Here is a 16,853-nt window from a genome sequence, read left to right on the forward strand (position 1 = left end):
GAGATTGAGAGAGACAGCAAGCTGGATTTGGGCTAGACACATAGTTGGGTTGGGGGTTCAGATGGGTCCTGGGAATCATTAAATGAATTCAGATTTTTTTTTTCTGAAAAGTCGAACCTCCTCAGTATCTTGCCATTTTAATGATTGCTGTCTAGGATCGGGAGCCCTCCCAAACGTGAGGTGAAGATTTCTGTTCTTTAACAGCTAAAATCTGGATGTATCTGGCCTTACTTCCTCCAGAACAACTTGTCCTGTTTCCTTTTAATAGAACTCAGGTAGCATTTGGTGGTGCTGTTGATGCTGTGTTCTTCCTGAGAAACATTCTCCTTTAAGTTACAGAATTGTCTTTCTGGAACAACAAGTAGTTTTCAAAACTGATCTTTAGAAAGCTATTGCTGAGACTTTAAAGTGTAAGGCTTGCATGAGAGAAAATGCTAGATTGGTTTCTCCAAAGCTTTTTGTTACTTTGTTATAAAGCAGTATTTAAGAAAATATTGTAGTTAATTGCTTTTAAAGGATAGCAGAGAGAGGCAGTGAAATACAACTAAGATGATGAAAACTGCTTCAAGTCTGATCTCTTCTAATGTATGCTTAACTGATTTTGCATATAATCTAACAGTATCACAGATTTCTAGGTTGGAAGAGACCTCAAGATCATCGAGTCCAACCTCCGAACCCTTCTGTCATTCTTTTTTTTTTCAGTATGTGACTACAAGTTAAAAGGAAAAAGTAGAGCTAGAAACATTGATATGAAAAGCCTAGATGTGAGGATAGATGGAGCTGTTTACATGATTATCTAATTCTGTTTTTATGCCCTTATTTTGTGTCACCCTCATCACTGTATCTGATGGTATCTCAAATGTTTTTACATGTAACACTATCAGTATTGCCTTATCAGTCTGTGAGGAATACATTTGCTTCTTTAGAAGTTGGACTCGATGATCCTTCTTGGTCCCTACCAACTCGGATATTCTATGATGTTTATATGAATGGTTGTCATTGACATGTATATGCTGCAGAAAAAAAAAAAAAACACTTCCATTTTCAGTGGTACAATTTATAATAAGAGTTCTGTAACAAGGCATTTTAGCTGCTAAATAAGCAAGTCGTGACATACATTGTCACTGAAAATCCTGGTTATGCTAAATGTCTTTGTGCTTTCTTGTACGATAACCTTTCAGGACCAACGCAAAAGAAATATCAAGGTGAAGGCTCCAAAATATACGATGGTAATACCAAACAATGGTGCTTGGATGTCTTTTTCGAGATAAATGCGCACTAAAACTGTATTATTCCTAAGTTTATTTTAAGTACTTTTATTTTTTCATTTTAAATAAGTAGACACTCTTGAACGGGGATTTCTGATATTTGGGAGCCAGCTTGGGAATATTAACTACTGCATGAGGAACACAAAGAATGCTTGAAGAAATGTCTCCCGGCCTTTCTGTGTTTAAGTCTTGCTTGAAGTAGTTGGTAGCAGTCCTTCTCATATTGCATACATTTGACTTTAATTTAAAGATATGTATCTAAAATTTAGAATGTCTTTGGGTTTCTTGGGAAATGCGTGTTGCTACTGCATATGGACAGCAGGGAAAAACAGTGTATTATTAGACTTCACTTACAGATAAATTAGTATATGAAGGCAAGCTGTGAAACTTCAGAAAGACAAATTTGGTCTGAAAACTAAATAATACTTCCATCGGTTTAAGCTATTACAATAATTTATTCATTTGTCAGATCATTTCAGCATTTTTTGATTCCTGTAATATACGTGACTACGTGACAAGCATTTCTAATAAGTCCTTGATGATTTCTCAATGTCAGCTTCTCAAATGCAAAATATAATTATTGTTATTTTATATATTCTGCAGATGACATAGGCAGCTTACTGGAAAAGACAGCTATGTCTTTATCCAAATGTTTTGATTATTCAAAGTCAGAATTCACTGGAAGTGGAAGAGGTCTAGGAATAGAAGACAAGACCATTAATTGTTCTGGAACTGATGCATTTCAAAATACAGGTATGTGTGTGGAAACAGGTAATAAATACTGAGTTTCAAATATTGTGCAAAGTACAACACGCAATTTTATTAGTTTCTATTAAATGCATTTCTGTTCAGTTTAGAAATATAATAATCAGTTAAAATATACTTTTAACATAGAGGTTTAACCTTTCCTTTAATATGTTTTGTTCCTTTAGAATGTTTAGGAGGTCCAGACATACTTAATGCAATTATAACATACGTTTTAAAAAGAAATATTAAACGCTTATGCAATTGATTGCCAGATGATTCTATAATATAAATGAAAAAACTGGTTTGTTTTTTTTTTAAGTAGCTAGCTGCATTAACAGGTATTATAAGTCTGTAAATCAGATGTCATTTGTCAGTTTAAGTATTGAAAACTGGCCGCGGGTGGAGAGAAGGGGTGAGCTGTTGTTCAGCTAACTCAGGGAAGTCTAAACATCGTGAAGATGACCAGCTACCATTAATTCACTGCAAATGTTTGAAAGTGCTGCCACGACTGGAGCAGACTGTGAATCAGTGTAGCTGTGTCTCTTATGGAAAGTTTTAGCCTTAGAAGAATACTTGCTAAATTCCCTTGAAAGTGGGTATGGAAGTGGAGACAGACAGCCAACTAACCCTAATAATAAGAGTAATAATACAAGTGCAGAAGACAGAATTTGCTTGCTTTCATGCTAATGGTTATTTTGGAAGTGCCTCTAACTTTAGTGTTGCATAAGTGGGTATCTGGATAGATACTGTAACAAAGGAGGTCTGTTTTTTGAGGATGTGTGGTTCTATGTGCTAGAAAGAGGTGGTAGATATTGGGCTATCAGAAATATAAGTAAATGTTGAAGGAAGCTAGCAGTAGTGGCAGTTGCAAGATTGAACTTCACATCGTTGCATGGAAACTCTGATAGCAATAGAAAACCAGGTATTGCAAAATGACAATTCTTTAGCCACCCTGAGCGGAATTACCCTTCCGCTCTTTCAATAATGATGCTATTTGAAAAGTTCCTGAAGTCGTACTTTACGTTCTCCCGTGTATCACGGTGTTATTTGATAACATAGTTGCCCAAAATTACCTCAGTAGTCAGCTGCCTTACCAGCTCTTTTCTATTAATTTTTATTCTTTGCAGGAGACATCACAGGCAAAACTGACTTGAAAACTGAAGGAGAATGTGTTACTGCTCAGGAAAAGAAAACAGCTCCTGAGGAGAAGGCTAAAGGAGAAACTCTGATGGTTCCTTCTCCATCTGTGTCTGGTGCTAGTGGTAATACTAAGGGTGATAATCCAGAAGACTCTCAGACAGAAATTAAAATTGAAAACACTGAAGTATGAACTAAATTTCTATACAACTTTTTGTCATTGAATTTGTAGAAGTATTTTCACACTCGTAAGACCTGATACTTTTCGCTTTGTGGGGAATAAAACATGTATTGGGGAAAAGTTATTTGAATCCTCTGACTGTGCCTCAAGTCTTTGACACTGGAACTGAGGTTCAGATCTGAAGTTTCTCGGGGAGAGAAAGGAGGTGCAGCTGTTTTCCTAATATAAACAGCTTTGGCTAGTAATGTCCCTCTGAACATGTATGCAAGAATTAATTGATTTCAGAGAGATTTCAAAGAGAAATTGCATCTTTGTGGAAGCATACTGCTTCAGAGGTACTTGGGTCTCTTGTAAAGTTAGTGTCCAATGTGTGGTAAGCGTCAGGAAAGAAATTAAGAAAACTGTCAGAAAGCTTCCAATAACAATTTTTTTCCCTAGCTGTTTACAACTTTTTTTTAATGCGAATTGAGGTGGCCATCTTTAATTTCATCTAGTGTGGGCCCCTGGTTTCTAGTTGTTTCCAGATTGAACCCACCTTAATTTCAGTAGAATTTGTTGCCACCTATGTTGTCTCTAGGAGGCATAGTTGCATAGATGCACAGCTTGTTTTTGTCCAGAGTTTCCTGAAAATATCCGTTGAACGGAGTAATGAGCAGTTCTGAAGCATTAGAAGGGCTGTAGCGGAGTGGGAGTCAGGGAACTTAATATGGTGCCTATTTCGTGGCATCTTCAGTACTGCTGTTGTAGTTAAAGAAACTGATAGCACTGTGGGGGGGGGGGGAGAGTTCTTCATTATGACTGTCCTTACTGTCCTGACTTAAAGTGGTTTGAATATTAGGCTCCTTCTTGCTTATTTTTTTTTTATTGCTTTACTCCTTATTAATCTCAGGAGAATGACGTCACCAGTTCTACTGATATAGTGCCTACAACTAAAGGAGAACCAACTGAATCAGCTGATGAGGCTATAGCGCACGTGCGGTCAGCTGAAGAGCCAGATTCCAGCACAGGCAATGTTCATGTATTGCAGGCTTGAGATGTCTTTTTTTTTCAATATAATTACTGTCATTCTGAGAAGTGATGTGCAAACTTTAAATATACGGGAAGGGAAGAATATTGTAGAGACTTCTGCAGTTTATTCTTGTTGACTACATGACATTAGAAATGTTTTCCCTAAAGGACTAGAAAAACATTTGACTTTCCCATCCTGTTTGATAGAAAACCAAATCTTCTCACTTTGTTTAGGCACTGCTTCAGACTTGTTTGCGTATCAGGCGTCCAAATACTCCGGAAACTTGGCTTTCAACTTAGTCGGTAAGTTAAGCCTCTGAGACAGATATTGAACAGGACTTCTGCTTCATACAAAATACCTTTGTGCACCAAACTTCTGCATATAGTTTAGATATGTAAATTTTGCGTATTATGTTAATTAGTGTAATTTTTCTTGGGCCATAAACCATAGGACTGTCTCTTGTGGTGGTGTACCACCCCTTAGCCCTGATTACATCATTTCTTATCTGTTAACCTTTTTCCTTTTTCTTGATGCTGCTTCTGGTTGTCTGCCCTTTTCTCTTCCTCAGTTGCCTGCCATCCACAACCTATCCTTAACTACTTTTTCCCCATTGCCCTGAGTTTTCACAGAATCACAGAAAGGTTGAGATTGAAAGGGACCTCAAGAGGTCATCTTGTCCAAACAAGAGGTCACCTTGTCCAAACAAGAGGTCACCTTGTCCAAACAAGAGGTCACCTTGTCCAAACAAGAGGTCACCTTGTCCAAACAAGAGGTCACCTTGTCCAAACTGCTCAAGCATCCTAGACACAGTTGCCCAGGATTGTGTCTGGATGTTTCTGATTTTTTTTGTACCCAAATTTCTATTTCTGCTATCATCACCGAAGTAATCTTTGCCTTATGTGGTACCAGTATGCAGTTGGGCTTACAACATTTCATTCCCTAGAAGATCCCAATACTTCCCTTCAGTTATCTGACAATTTTGGTTATTTAACTGTTTGTGAAATCTAGGGGAATGGCTTTAAACTGTAAGAGGGTAGGTTTAGATTAGACATACAGAAGAAATTCTTGACTCAGAGGATGGTGAGGCACTGGCATAGGTTTCTCAGAGAAGCTGTGGGTGCCCCATCCCCGGAAGTGTTTAAGGCCAGGCTGGGTGGGGCTTTGAGCAACCTGGTCTGGTGGGAGGTGTCCCTGCCCATGGCAGGGGGTTTGGAACTGGGTGGTGGTTAAGGTCCCTTCCAACCCAAACCATCTTGTGATTCTTTGTCTAGCAATTTCTCATGCCATGTCCAGTAGTTTTTTAAGTCCCATTCAGTTAGCTTAAATCAATTGACTGGCCTAATTGGCTTAGGTCAGGGTCTAGTCAGCAGTTAATCACTTTCCTGAAGCCATAACAAAAAGGAAACTTTGGCTACATCATGTTTCAGTCTGTGCATAGATTGAGTCAAAAAAAAGTCATGGAACAAAACTTTGAGCATTTCTCCTTAATTCTTTAGGAGATTTTTCATTTCAATATTTCTTGCTCTATACTGGTCACTGTAAATGCTTAAAATACATGTTCACTGTTTTGGATCAGCAGTCTTTATTTATTTAAGACGATATTTTTAATGTAAAGTGTGTTCTTTCTCTCTCTGTAGATAACACCTTACCATCCTCTTTGGCTGAAAGTGCACAAGAAAATGGTGAACAGAATATTACTGGTGGTTTGGTAGGGAAGACTGAGAGTGGAACTGAAGCTCAAGAATTCAATAGGCAAGACCTAATACTACCTCACATCAGTCAAATTTATAACGAATTGTGTGTCACCTATCAGGAGTTCCAGGTAGGAACTGTAATGGCCTCAGACATTTTGTAATGCTCAGTAATGTTACAAAGATTCTGACTTTTGACAGAGAATTCAGAAATTACTAACTATATCACTGTCATCATCCACCTCTTCCCCTAAATTAGTTCACTGATTTGATAATGATGCCCTGACTTGGGTAGGGGTTAGATCAGATCAGATATTTGCTCTGCTTCAGGGAGTTTGAATGCAGTGCTATTACTCCAAGAGTTGTGTTTTGTGATGCAGTGTGGGCATGGAGAGAAACACCTGCAACCACTGCTTCTCCTGACAGCACCTGAAACTATTCTCTTCACTCTGGGCATTCAAGAGTGCTTGCCCTCTTGACCTTCTGTGAAGACCATCCCTTCTGCCTTTCCTTTTCTGCTGCTGATGACTCCCAACAGTTTATCCACCAGCAGGCTTGGGCCACTAACTAAAGAGTTCCCAAGCCTGCATTGGTTTTATTCTGTAACAGCTTCTGTGCTTTTGCTAGATTTCCTGCTGGGACTGTCTTTTGTACCATACGAGATCAAAACAATTGTGTGTATCTTTTTTCTCACCACTTTCCTGGGGGTGCTTCCCACTAACTGAAGAAACAATATAGTAATCTAGTGTTTAGGGCACTGGACTATTTTTTGTCTTACAGATAATAGCATTATCCAAAAGTTTTGGAAGCAAAATCCTACTTTTAGTTGTCTAAGCTATTGCTCGAACAGCCATGCAGAGTTGAATTTTGTATTTTGGAAGGCCAAGCAGTCCTGCCACAAATCAAAGTAGTTTGTGTTAGCGTTTGAGGAAGCTGAATGTAGATGGCCATTAAGATACTTATAATTAGTCAGCTATTGTGTAACACTACAATTAAAAACAAAACCTAAGCATATCTGCAGAGGAAAGAATTCTAGTTCACTATAAATCGATAATTTCATATGTTTTGAAGCCGTTTCAACATTTTTTTTCCTTGGCATAGAGAGAGCGTTCAGCACAGGAGCAATATGCACTGGAACTTCAGAGACGAGAATATTTTCTAGTTCAGCGAGAAACATTGCTTGACAGACGTGAAGCAGCTTTGGCTGCAATAAAACATGCTGAGAAAGAAGTTCAGGCAAGATTTGGAATTATAAATAAGGTACAATAACTTATGTAATGATTCTTATTGCTCCCCATATATTTTAACTTGCTTGTAGTTTTCTTAAGTCATCACGTGTTTGCTGGATATAATGCTTATTTCTTTAAAGCGTTTGAAACCCCAAAATGAAAGATGGAGAATAAAAAGTAACAAACTGTTGTTAGGGTGTTTGGTGTGGTTTCCAGTTCAAAATGGTGCATTTAATTGTGGGATGTGTAGGTACATTTTCCTGTTAAAATCTGGAAATTAAGATAATTTGTTTCTAAATCTGCAAAAATTATATGACCTTTATTAGAGAAAAAAATTGTGATGAATCTCTAATTGTATGTAACTTAAATGATTATATTTGCATCAGCTCTTTCTGAAGTAGATTTTCTTGGGAAGGCTTTAAGACACATTGAGATTTTATGACATAATAAATTGCAAAGAGTATTTCTGGAAAAAAAAAACACTCGAAGTTCAACCGAACGTGGGGGCTGTGGCAAGAAATGAAATGGTATGATTTTGGTGTAAGAGGAGGTAATTATTGACACCGTTCTTGCAGGGACTTGCTATTGAATGTAGCTCTTGTAAAAAGTTTTGGTTGTTATTCTGAAGGTTGCCAAGAGAAGTGCTTTAATATATGTACTCTGCGTCTAAACCATAAGATCAGAATATAAATTCCTTTGAGGTGTGCATATGAACCTTTCCCACAAGCCATTGAGGGAGTATGTAGATACAGGAAAAAAAGGGAGAAAGGTGTCAGGGGAGCAGGACCTCAACTTTCAATAGGGAAGGAATGTGTTAAGATAGATGGTTCAAATCCGTAAAAGTGATTTTAAAGATGTCTTTAGAAAAAACACAAGTGGCTTTAAAAGTGTCACACAGGTTAGAGAAGTGTTGAAAAGCCAGGAGCAGTTAGTGGTTATCTGTAAAAACTTGTGGAGGTCAAGTGGAGTCAACTAGAAAAATCTGATGCCGTTCTTTTCAAATGGGAAAGAGTTACACAGCCATCAACTTAATGTTGGTTCTCAGCTAAATAAATAAATATATGTCCTGGCAAGCTATGAACAAACCATGCGAAGTGCCATGCCAAAAACACTGCAGTAAATGGCAACGAGCTTGTGTTAATCCTAAATTGTCAAATCAGTGTGATTTCCATTAGGACAAGGTAACAGGCATGGCTAGTAGAGGAGTACTAGTTATATGTATGTCTAGACTTTGCTGTATTGTTTCTGGTACAGTTTTACGTGGCGTTTTCATAATCATATTAGAAAAGTATGACAGCTGAAATAAGGTTGGTGGTAAGGTGTAGTGAGACAGTGTTTCACAGCTGAAGGAATGTACATAGTAGATTCTGGAATAGTCTCTTTTGGGTCCAGTATTGGGTGTTTTCAGTGAGAAGTGTGATGGTGAGAAAGAGCACGCTTGTTAAACTTGAAGCGAATAGCAAGCGAGGGAGAATTTCAAGCATGCTGAAAAAGAAGGTTAGGATTAAAATTGATCTTGACAAATTGAAGAGGTAGTAGGTCTGAGAAAAGCGCAATGCTTCAGAGGCAAGAGTGTGCAGTATTGCATTTGAACAGAAATATCATCTGTACACATGCAGGGTGATGAACAAATGCAGGGACACGTGAACATGCCAATCTTTGGCTACATAAAAGGCTGCCACAAAGAGAAAGAAAGTAATCTTTTTTTTTTCCATGTCTGTGATAGAAGTAGTGGCAGGGTAAGTATGAGGAAAAACTAGATTAAAACAAAAGCAGTCAACCACTGGGTCAGAGAGGTCAGTAAGACTGGTGCTTCCAGTATTTGCAGGTCTTCAGAACAGACTAGACAAACATTTGGCAGGAATGAAGTGATACAGTTGATTATGATATGGATGGTACCCGATTTAATAATGGAATTGGATGGTTTAGACATCCTGGCACCACCTACAGCAACCCAGTGGCCTGTGCAATTATTGCCAAATCCCTGAAGCACTGTGAAATTATCGTCAAAACCCCGAATATGCAAGCCCTATGGCTCCCATTTTTCTTTCTGTTTCTTCTTACTACGTGGTGTGGATGTTGCTTTCTTCACTACTGGTTGTATGTGCAGATTGGACCATGCAGAATTACAAATTTGATCTTTGGAAGTTTGTCCTATTATTTTAACAGTAAAATGGAACTTAGTTGAGAATTATTTCTAAAATACGCTCTTGTTAATCATGCTTTAACATTTGATATTTCTATAGCAACATGATACCGAAATGAACCGAATGAAAGAAACCTTGAGAGGAGTGGCTGAGGAAAATAGTAGACTGAAGTCATCATTTAAGTCTGTGATGGATGAGAATGATTCCCTAAAAAAACAGGCAAGATTAATTATTTCCTGTTATTAGTAGCTTTAGAAGTTACAGTCAACAATTTTAAACGTTTGAACAAGTTGTTTGCAAAATTGCTGATTTTGTTTCTGTAAGACAAGAATTGTGTGAATGGTTGTAATTACTTTCTGCTTCATTTTCTAGCACGTGAAATTTAGTCTCTCAGATCTTTTCCAGTATTAAAGAAATTAGAGTTAGTCCCCTGACCCTGTAGCAACAGGTGATTTTAGGAAAGACTAACCATATCCTTTGAAGCAAACTGAGATTGGATAGAGAGAAAGTATTTTATAATGGAAGCCACCCTGTGCTGAATTGCTCTGCTGATTCTATTAAATAAAAAGTAGTATGTGTATTTCTAATTCCATGATTACTCAGTATCTTCAGTTATTTTTGAAAGTGTTAATTAAAGGAATATTTTCTCTGTTCTTAAAGACACGCTGAGACAGTGGTTCACAATAATACAGAGTTAAAGTTTTCTTCTCACTTGACTTAAATCTGACCTAAATGCTGACAGGCAAATTGCTACGTAAACTCTTTTGACCATTGCTCCTTCAGTGAATTGCAGTTCTGATGCTCTTGAGTCTGATGAAAATCATCTGCTTCCTAGTCTCAGTAAAATCTTTGTCCTTCTCTTTTGTGCAAACTGAAGTATTCACAGAGGACTTACATGATGATCGGGATGTTTGTTGTATCCATAGAGTACGTTACTTATATTTAAATGGAGGTTATAGTTTGCCTCGTATTCTTTTCTCACAGAGCATGGTCAGTAACAGTGTCATTCTTTCGAGAAGAAAACTTTCACCCTCTCTATTTCCAAGGCCATTAGACCATTCTTGAAACAGGCACTCCATTTTTTGTGTCATTTCTTAATGAGAAGTAATCAAATACGTAGTGCCTATATCCCTAAAGAGGTATTGTGCTTATTCTTCCCCTGTAAGCGGAAAGGTTGGGCCGCAAGTCAACAAAGAGCCACGACTATTTTATTTATCCAGGCAGAGGTTGCCTGGAGAGGTTGAGGAGTCCCCGTCCTTGAAGATCTTCACAAGCTGCCTGGACGTGGTCCTGGGCAGCCTGCTCTGGGTGGCCCCGTTTAAACAAGATGGTTGGACCAGATGGTCTCCAGAGGTCCCTTCCCACCTCGGCCATCCCGTGATTTGTTGAGGAAGTGGACAGTGATTTTGTTTCTATCACTGTCCATGCTGAGAAGAAAAAAATTGAACTTTTAATCATTTAGCAATCACATCAAATGATTTCAGTGTGATGGTTAAGTCAAAAAGTGAGTTTTGAATCTACAGCTATTTGAATGGTTTTTGATTCTTTCAGTTAAGTGACGCGAACGAACAGAACAAGAAGTTAGATGATCGAGCAAAAAGCATGCAAGCTCAGTTAGATAATTTAAAGGTAAGGTTTCTTCTTACAGGTACCTTCTTCTGTTATAGTTATGCAAGCCTTATAAAGCATTGTGTAATGTAGTTTGGAGAAATTGAGAATCTTGATTCAAATTTTTTCTCGCAAAACCTTTCACTTGTAATTCTGCTGTCCCTGACTGTTTTGAAAGTTTATGGTCAGTTTCAAGCCACCTTGCTCCTGCTCCATCCCAAGCTGAGCAAGCCTTTCCTAGGCTTGGTTAACTCTAAAGGTTCGGCCTTTTCAATGGAAGTAGTTGAGCAGTCCGCTTGGAGCCTATCTGTAGCATTTTTCTTTGTTGATGAGATCGTTTCTATATTTACCACTAAAGTCCTTTTTGCAGCATGATAACAGTCTGAGAGCGAGGCTTAAGAAAATGTAGCGGATGGCTGAATTGTTAGTGCAAAAGACAGCACTTCTGAACAAGGCGCTATTTTCACATAGAAGATTCTCACAGTTTCTGAGAAAAGGAACGTTATTTTCTGAAAACATTTGTTTTATACTCAGCTTCAAAGCCTCAGTGTTGGTTTTTTTTTTCAGAATCTGCTGGCATATATTTAATTATATTACAAATTTCCAGTGAGGGGGAGAAAAGACACATTCCTTGGTTTCTTTTTCAAGACGCACAGGTTTTTGACTGTTACAAGTAATTGTCATTTCAGTTTTCCTTTGTTGCTGTTTTTTGTCTGTTTTTGCTTATAATTTAATGGTATGTCCTGGTATTAAATTATATTATTAAATTATGTTATAAAATATTATATTAAAAGATAACTATGTTGAGTTTCACAAGGGTTTTTTTTTTTTTTCCAATTCAATGAAATGTAACAAGTATTGGATACATTCCTGGACATTGCAGGACAGGTGTTTAAGTACAGGTGAACTAAAGCGTCTTAACTATCATCAGTGAATGGTTAGAATATTTGAAAGATTCAAGAAAGAGAGAATTGGGCATGTTTGTGGTTAAAATGGATGCTAAGAAGAAAAGCTAAGTGTAAACAAAAGCTTTGACATTTGTTTTCATTCACAGTTCTTTCCCACATGTGACTTAACTGAGGAATGTACAATTGAGAAGATCTAGGTATTTTCTGGAAAAAAATAAGATCCATAGGCTGTACGCCGTGGCTCCCATTTTCTTTCTATTTCTTCTTACTACGTGGTGTGGATGTTGCTTTCTTCACTACTGGTTGTATGTGCAGATTGGACCATGCAGAATTACAAATTTGATCTTTGGAAGTTTGTCCTGTTATTTTAACAGGAAAATGGAACTTAGTTGAGAATTATTTCTAAAATACGCTCTTGTTAATCATGCTTTAACATTTGATATTTCTATAGCAACCTGGTACCGAAATGAACCGAATGAAAGAAACCTTGAGAGGAGTGGCTGAGGAAAATAGTAAACTGAAGTCATCATTTAAGTCTGTGATGGATGAGAATGATTCCCTAAAAAAACAGGCAAGATTAATTATTTCCTGTTATTAGTAGCTTTAGAAGTTACAGTCAACAATTTTAAACGTTTGAACAAGTTGTTTGCAAAATTGCTGATTTTGTTTCTGTAAGACAAGAATTGTGTGAATGGTTGTAATTACTTTCTGCTTCATTTTCTAGCACGTGAAATTTAGTCTCTCAGATCTTTTCCAGTATTAAAGAAATTAGAGTTAGTCCTCTGACCCTGTAGCAACAGGTGATTTTAGGAAAGACTAACCATATCCTTTGAAGCAAACTGAGATTGGATAGAGAGAAAGTATTTTATAATGAAAGCCACCCTGTGCTGAATTGCTCTGCTGATTCTATTAAATAAAAAGTAGTATGTGTATTTCTAATTCCATGATTACTCAGTATCTTCAGTTATTTTTGAAAGTGTTAATTAAAGGAATATTTTCTCTGTTCTTAAAGACACGCTGAGACAGTGGTTCACAATAATACAGAGTTAAAGTTTTCTTCTCACTTGACTTAAATCTGACCTAAATGCTGACAGGCAAATTGCTACGTAAACTCTTTTGACCATTGCTCCTTCAGTGAATTGCAGTTCTGATGCTCTTGAGTCTGATGAAAATCATCTGCTTCCTAGTCTCAGTAAAATCTTTGTCCTTCTCTTTTGTGCAAACTGAAGTATTCACAGAGGACTTACATGATGATCGGGATGTTTGTTGTATCCATAGAGTACGTTACTTATATTTAAATGGAGGTTATAGTTTGCCTCGTATTCTTTTCTCACAGAGCATGGTCAGTAACAGTGTCATTCTTTCGAGAAGAAAACTTTCACCCTCTCTATTTCCAAGGCCATTAGACCATTCTTGAAACATGCACTCCATTTTTTGTGTCATTTCTTTATGAGGAGTAATCAAATACGTAGTGCCTATATCCCTAAAGAGGTATTGTGCTTATTCTTCCCCTGTAAGCGGAAAGGTTGGGCCGCAAGTCAACAAAGAGCCACGACTATTTTATTTATCCAGGCAGAGGTTGCCTGGAGAGGTTGAGGAGTCCCCGTCCTTGAAGATCTTCACAAGCTGCCTGGACGTGGTCCTGGGCAGCCTGCTCTGGGTGGCCCTGTTTAAACAAGATGGTTGGACCAGATGGTCTCCAGAGGTCCCTTCCCACCTCGGCCATCCCGTGATTTGTTGAGGAAGTGGACAGTGATTTTGTTTCTATCACTGTCCATGCTGAGAAGAAAAAAATTGAACTTTTAATCATTTAGCAATCACATCAAATGATTTCAATGTGATGGTTAAGTCAAAAAGTGAGTTTTGAATCTACAGCTATTTGAATGGTTTTTGATTCTTTCAGTTAAGTGACGCGAACGAACAGAACAAGAAGTTAGATGATCGAGCAAAAAGCATGCAAGCTCAGTTAGATAATTTAAAGGTAAGGTTTCTTCTTACAGGTACCTTCTTCTGTTATAGTTATGCAAGCCTTATAAAGCATTGTGTAATGTAGTTTGGAGAAATTGAGAATCTTAATTCAAATTTTTTCTCGCAAAACCTTTCACTTGTAATTCTGCTGTCCCTGACTGTTTTGAAAGTTTATGGTCAGTTTCAAGCCACCTTGCTCCTGCTCCATCCCAAGCTGAGCAAGCCTTTCCTAGGCTTGGTTAACTCTAAAGGTTCGGCCTTTTCAATGGAAGTAGTTGAGCACTCCGCTTGGAGCCTATCTGTAGCATTTTTCTTTGTTGATGAGATCGTTTCTATATTTACCACTAAAGTCCTTTTTGCAGCATGATAACAGTCTGAGAGCGAGGCTTAAGAAAATGTAGTGGATGGCTGAATTGTTAGTGCAAAAGACAGCACTTCTGAACAAGGCGCTATTTTCACATAGAAGATTCTCACAGTTTCTGAGAAAAGGAACGTTATTTTCTGAAAACATTTGTTTTATACTCAACTTCAAAGCCTCAGTGTTGTTTTTTTTCAGAATCTGCTGGCATATATTTAATTATATTACAAATTTCCAGTGAGGGGGAGAAAAGACACATTCCTTGGTTTCTTTTTCAAGACGCACAGGTTTTTGACTGTTACAAGTAATTGTCATTTCAGTTTTCCTTTGTTGCTGTTTTTTGTCTGTTTTTGCTTATAATTTAATGGTATGTCCTGGTATTAAATTATATTATTAAATTATGTTATAAAATATTATATTAAAAGATAACTATGTTGAGTTTCACAAGGTTTTTTTTTTTTTTTCCAATTCAATGAAATGTAACAAGTATTGGATACATTCCTGGACATTGCAGGAAAGGTGTTTAAGTACAGGTGAACTAAAGTGTCTTAACTATCATCAGTGAATGGTTAGAATATTTGAAAGATTCAAGAAAGAGAGAATTGGGCATGTTTGTGGTTAAAATGGATGCTAAGAAGAAAAGCTAAGTGTAAACAAAAGCTTTGACATTTGTTTTCATTCACAGTTCTTTCCCACATGTGACTTAACTGAGGAATGTACAATTGAGAAGATCTAGGTATTTTCTGGAAAAAAAATAAGATCCATAGGCTGTACGCCGTGGCTCCCATTTTCTTTCTATTTCTTCTTAATACGTGGTGTGGATGTTGCTTTCTTCACTACTGGTTGTATGTGCAGATTGGACCATGCAGAATTACAAATTTGATCTTTGGAAGTTTGTCCTATTATTTTAACAGTAAAATGGAACTTAGTTGAGAATTATTTCTAAAATACGCTCTTGTTAATCATGCTTTAACATTTGATATTTCTATAGCTATATATGACAGAAATGAACCGAATGAGAGAAACCGTGATAGAAGTGGGTAAGGAAAATAGCACACTGAAGTCATCGTATAACACTGTGATGGATGAGAATGAATCCCTAAAAAAACAGGCAAGATTAATTATTTCCTGTTATTAGTAGCTTTAGAAGTTACAGTCAACAATTTTAAACGTTTGAACAAGTTGTTTGCAAAATTGCTGATTTTGTTTCTGTAAGACAAGAATTGTGTGAATGGTTGTAATTACTTTCTGCTTCATTTTCTAGCACGTGAAATTTAGTCTCTCAGATCTTTTCCAGTATTAAAGAAATTAGAGTTAGTCCCCTGACCCTGTAGCAACAGGTGATTTTAGGAAAGACTAACCATATCCTCTGAAGCAAACTGAGATTGGATAGAGAGAAAGTATTTTATAATGGAAGCCACCCTGTGCTGAATTGCTCTGCTGATTCTATTAAATAAAAAGTAGTATGTGTATTTCTAATTCCATGATTACTCAGTATCTTCAGTTATTTTTGAAAGTGTTAATTAAAGGAATATTTTCTCTGTTCTTAAAGACACGCTGAGACAGTGGTTCACAATAATACAGAGTTAAAGTTTTCTTCTCACTTGACTTAAATCTGACCTAAATGCTGACAGGCAAATTGCTACGTAAACTCTTTTGACCATTGCTCCTTCAGTGAATTGCAGTTCTGATGCTCTTGAGTCTGATGAAAATCATCTGCTTCCTAGTCTCAGTAAAATCTTTGTCCTCCTCTTTTGTGCAAACTGAAGTATTCACAGAGGACTTACATGATGATCGGGATGTTTGTTGTATCCATAGAGTACGTTACTTATATTTAAATGGAGGTTATAGTTTGCCTCGTATTCTTTTCTCACAGAGCATGGTCAGTAACAGTGTCATTCTTTCGAGAAGAAAACTTTCACCCTCTCTATTTCCAAGGCCATTAGACCATTCTTGAAACAGGCACTCCATTTTTTGTGTCATTTCTTTATGAGAAGTAATCAAATACGTAGTGCCTATATCCCTAAAGAGGTATTGTGCTTATTCTTCCCCTGTAAGCGGAAAGGTTGGGCCGCAAGTCAACAAAGAGCCACGACTATTTTATTTATCCAGGCAGAGATTGCCTGGAGAGGTTGAGGAGTCCCCGTCCTTGAAGATCTTCACAAGCTGCCTGGACGTGGTCCTGGGCAGCCTGCTCTGGGTGGCCCTGTTTAAACAAGATGGTTGGACCAGATGGTCTCCAGAGGTCCCTTCCCACCTCGGCCATCCCGTGATTTGTTGAGGAAGTGGACAGTGATTTTGTTTCTATCACTGTCCATGCTGAGAAGAAAAAAATTGAACTTTTAGCAATCACATCAAATGATTTCAGTGTGATGGTTAAGTCAAAAAGTGAGTTTTGAATCTACAGCTATTTGAATGGTTTTTGATTCTTTCAGTTAAGTGACGCGAAAGAACAGAACAAGAAGTTAGAAGATCGAGCAAGAAGCATGCAAGCTCAGTTAAATGATTCAAAGGTAAGGTTTCTTCTTCCAGGTACCTTCTTCCTTTATAGTTAACAAGTGAAATATAATTCATTGTTACGTTTTATTGTAGCAGAAGCATG

General features: G+C 37.4%; 2 protein-coding genes across 3 annotated transcripts in view; one reads left to right on the forward strand and one right to left on the reverse strand.

The window, feature by feature from the left end:
* Positions 1–7,317, forward strand: part of LOC310892156 (E3 SUMO-protein ligase RanBP2-like) — a 39,771-nt gene extending 32,454 nt beyond the window's left edge. Inside the window, exons 25-27 of one of the 2 annotated variants that reach the window (XM_083819535.1) lie at positions 4,576–4,644; positions 5,980–6,164; positions 7,135–7,317. In XM_083819535.1, the coding sequence (XP_083675661.1) occupies positions 4,576–4,644; positions 5,980–6,164; positions 7,135–7,302 (422 nt within the window). In that variant the 3' untranslated portion in view covers positions 7,303–7,317. Of the gene's footprint in view, positions 1–4,222; positions 4,352–4,575; positions 4,645–5,979; positions 6,165–7,134 lie in introns of those variants that run through there. The other variant, XM_083819536.1, reaches the window with a different exon arrangement.
* The window catches only part of LOC310892160 (tumor necrosis factor receptor superfamily member EDAR-like), a 461,331-nt gene that overhangs the window by 375,242 nt on the left and 69,236 nt on the right, over positions 1–16,853 (reverse strand). The window lies entirely within an intron of this gene.

This window comes from Anser anser, assembly GCF_964211835.1.
Source record: "Anser anser genome assembly, chromosome: 1".
Lineage (NCBI taxonomy): Eukaryota > Metazoa > Chordata > Aves > Anseriformes > Anatidae > Anser > Anser anser.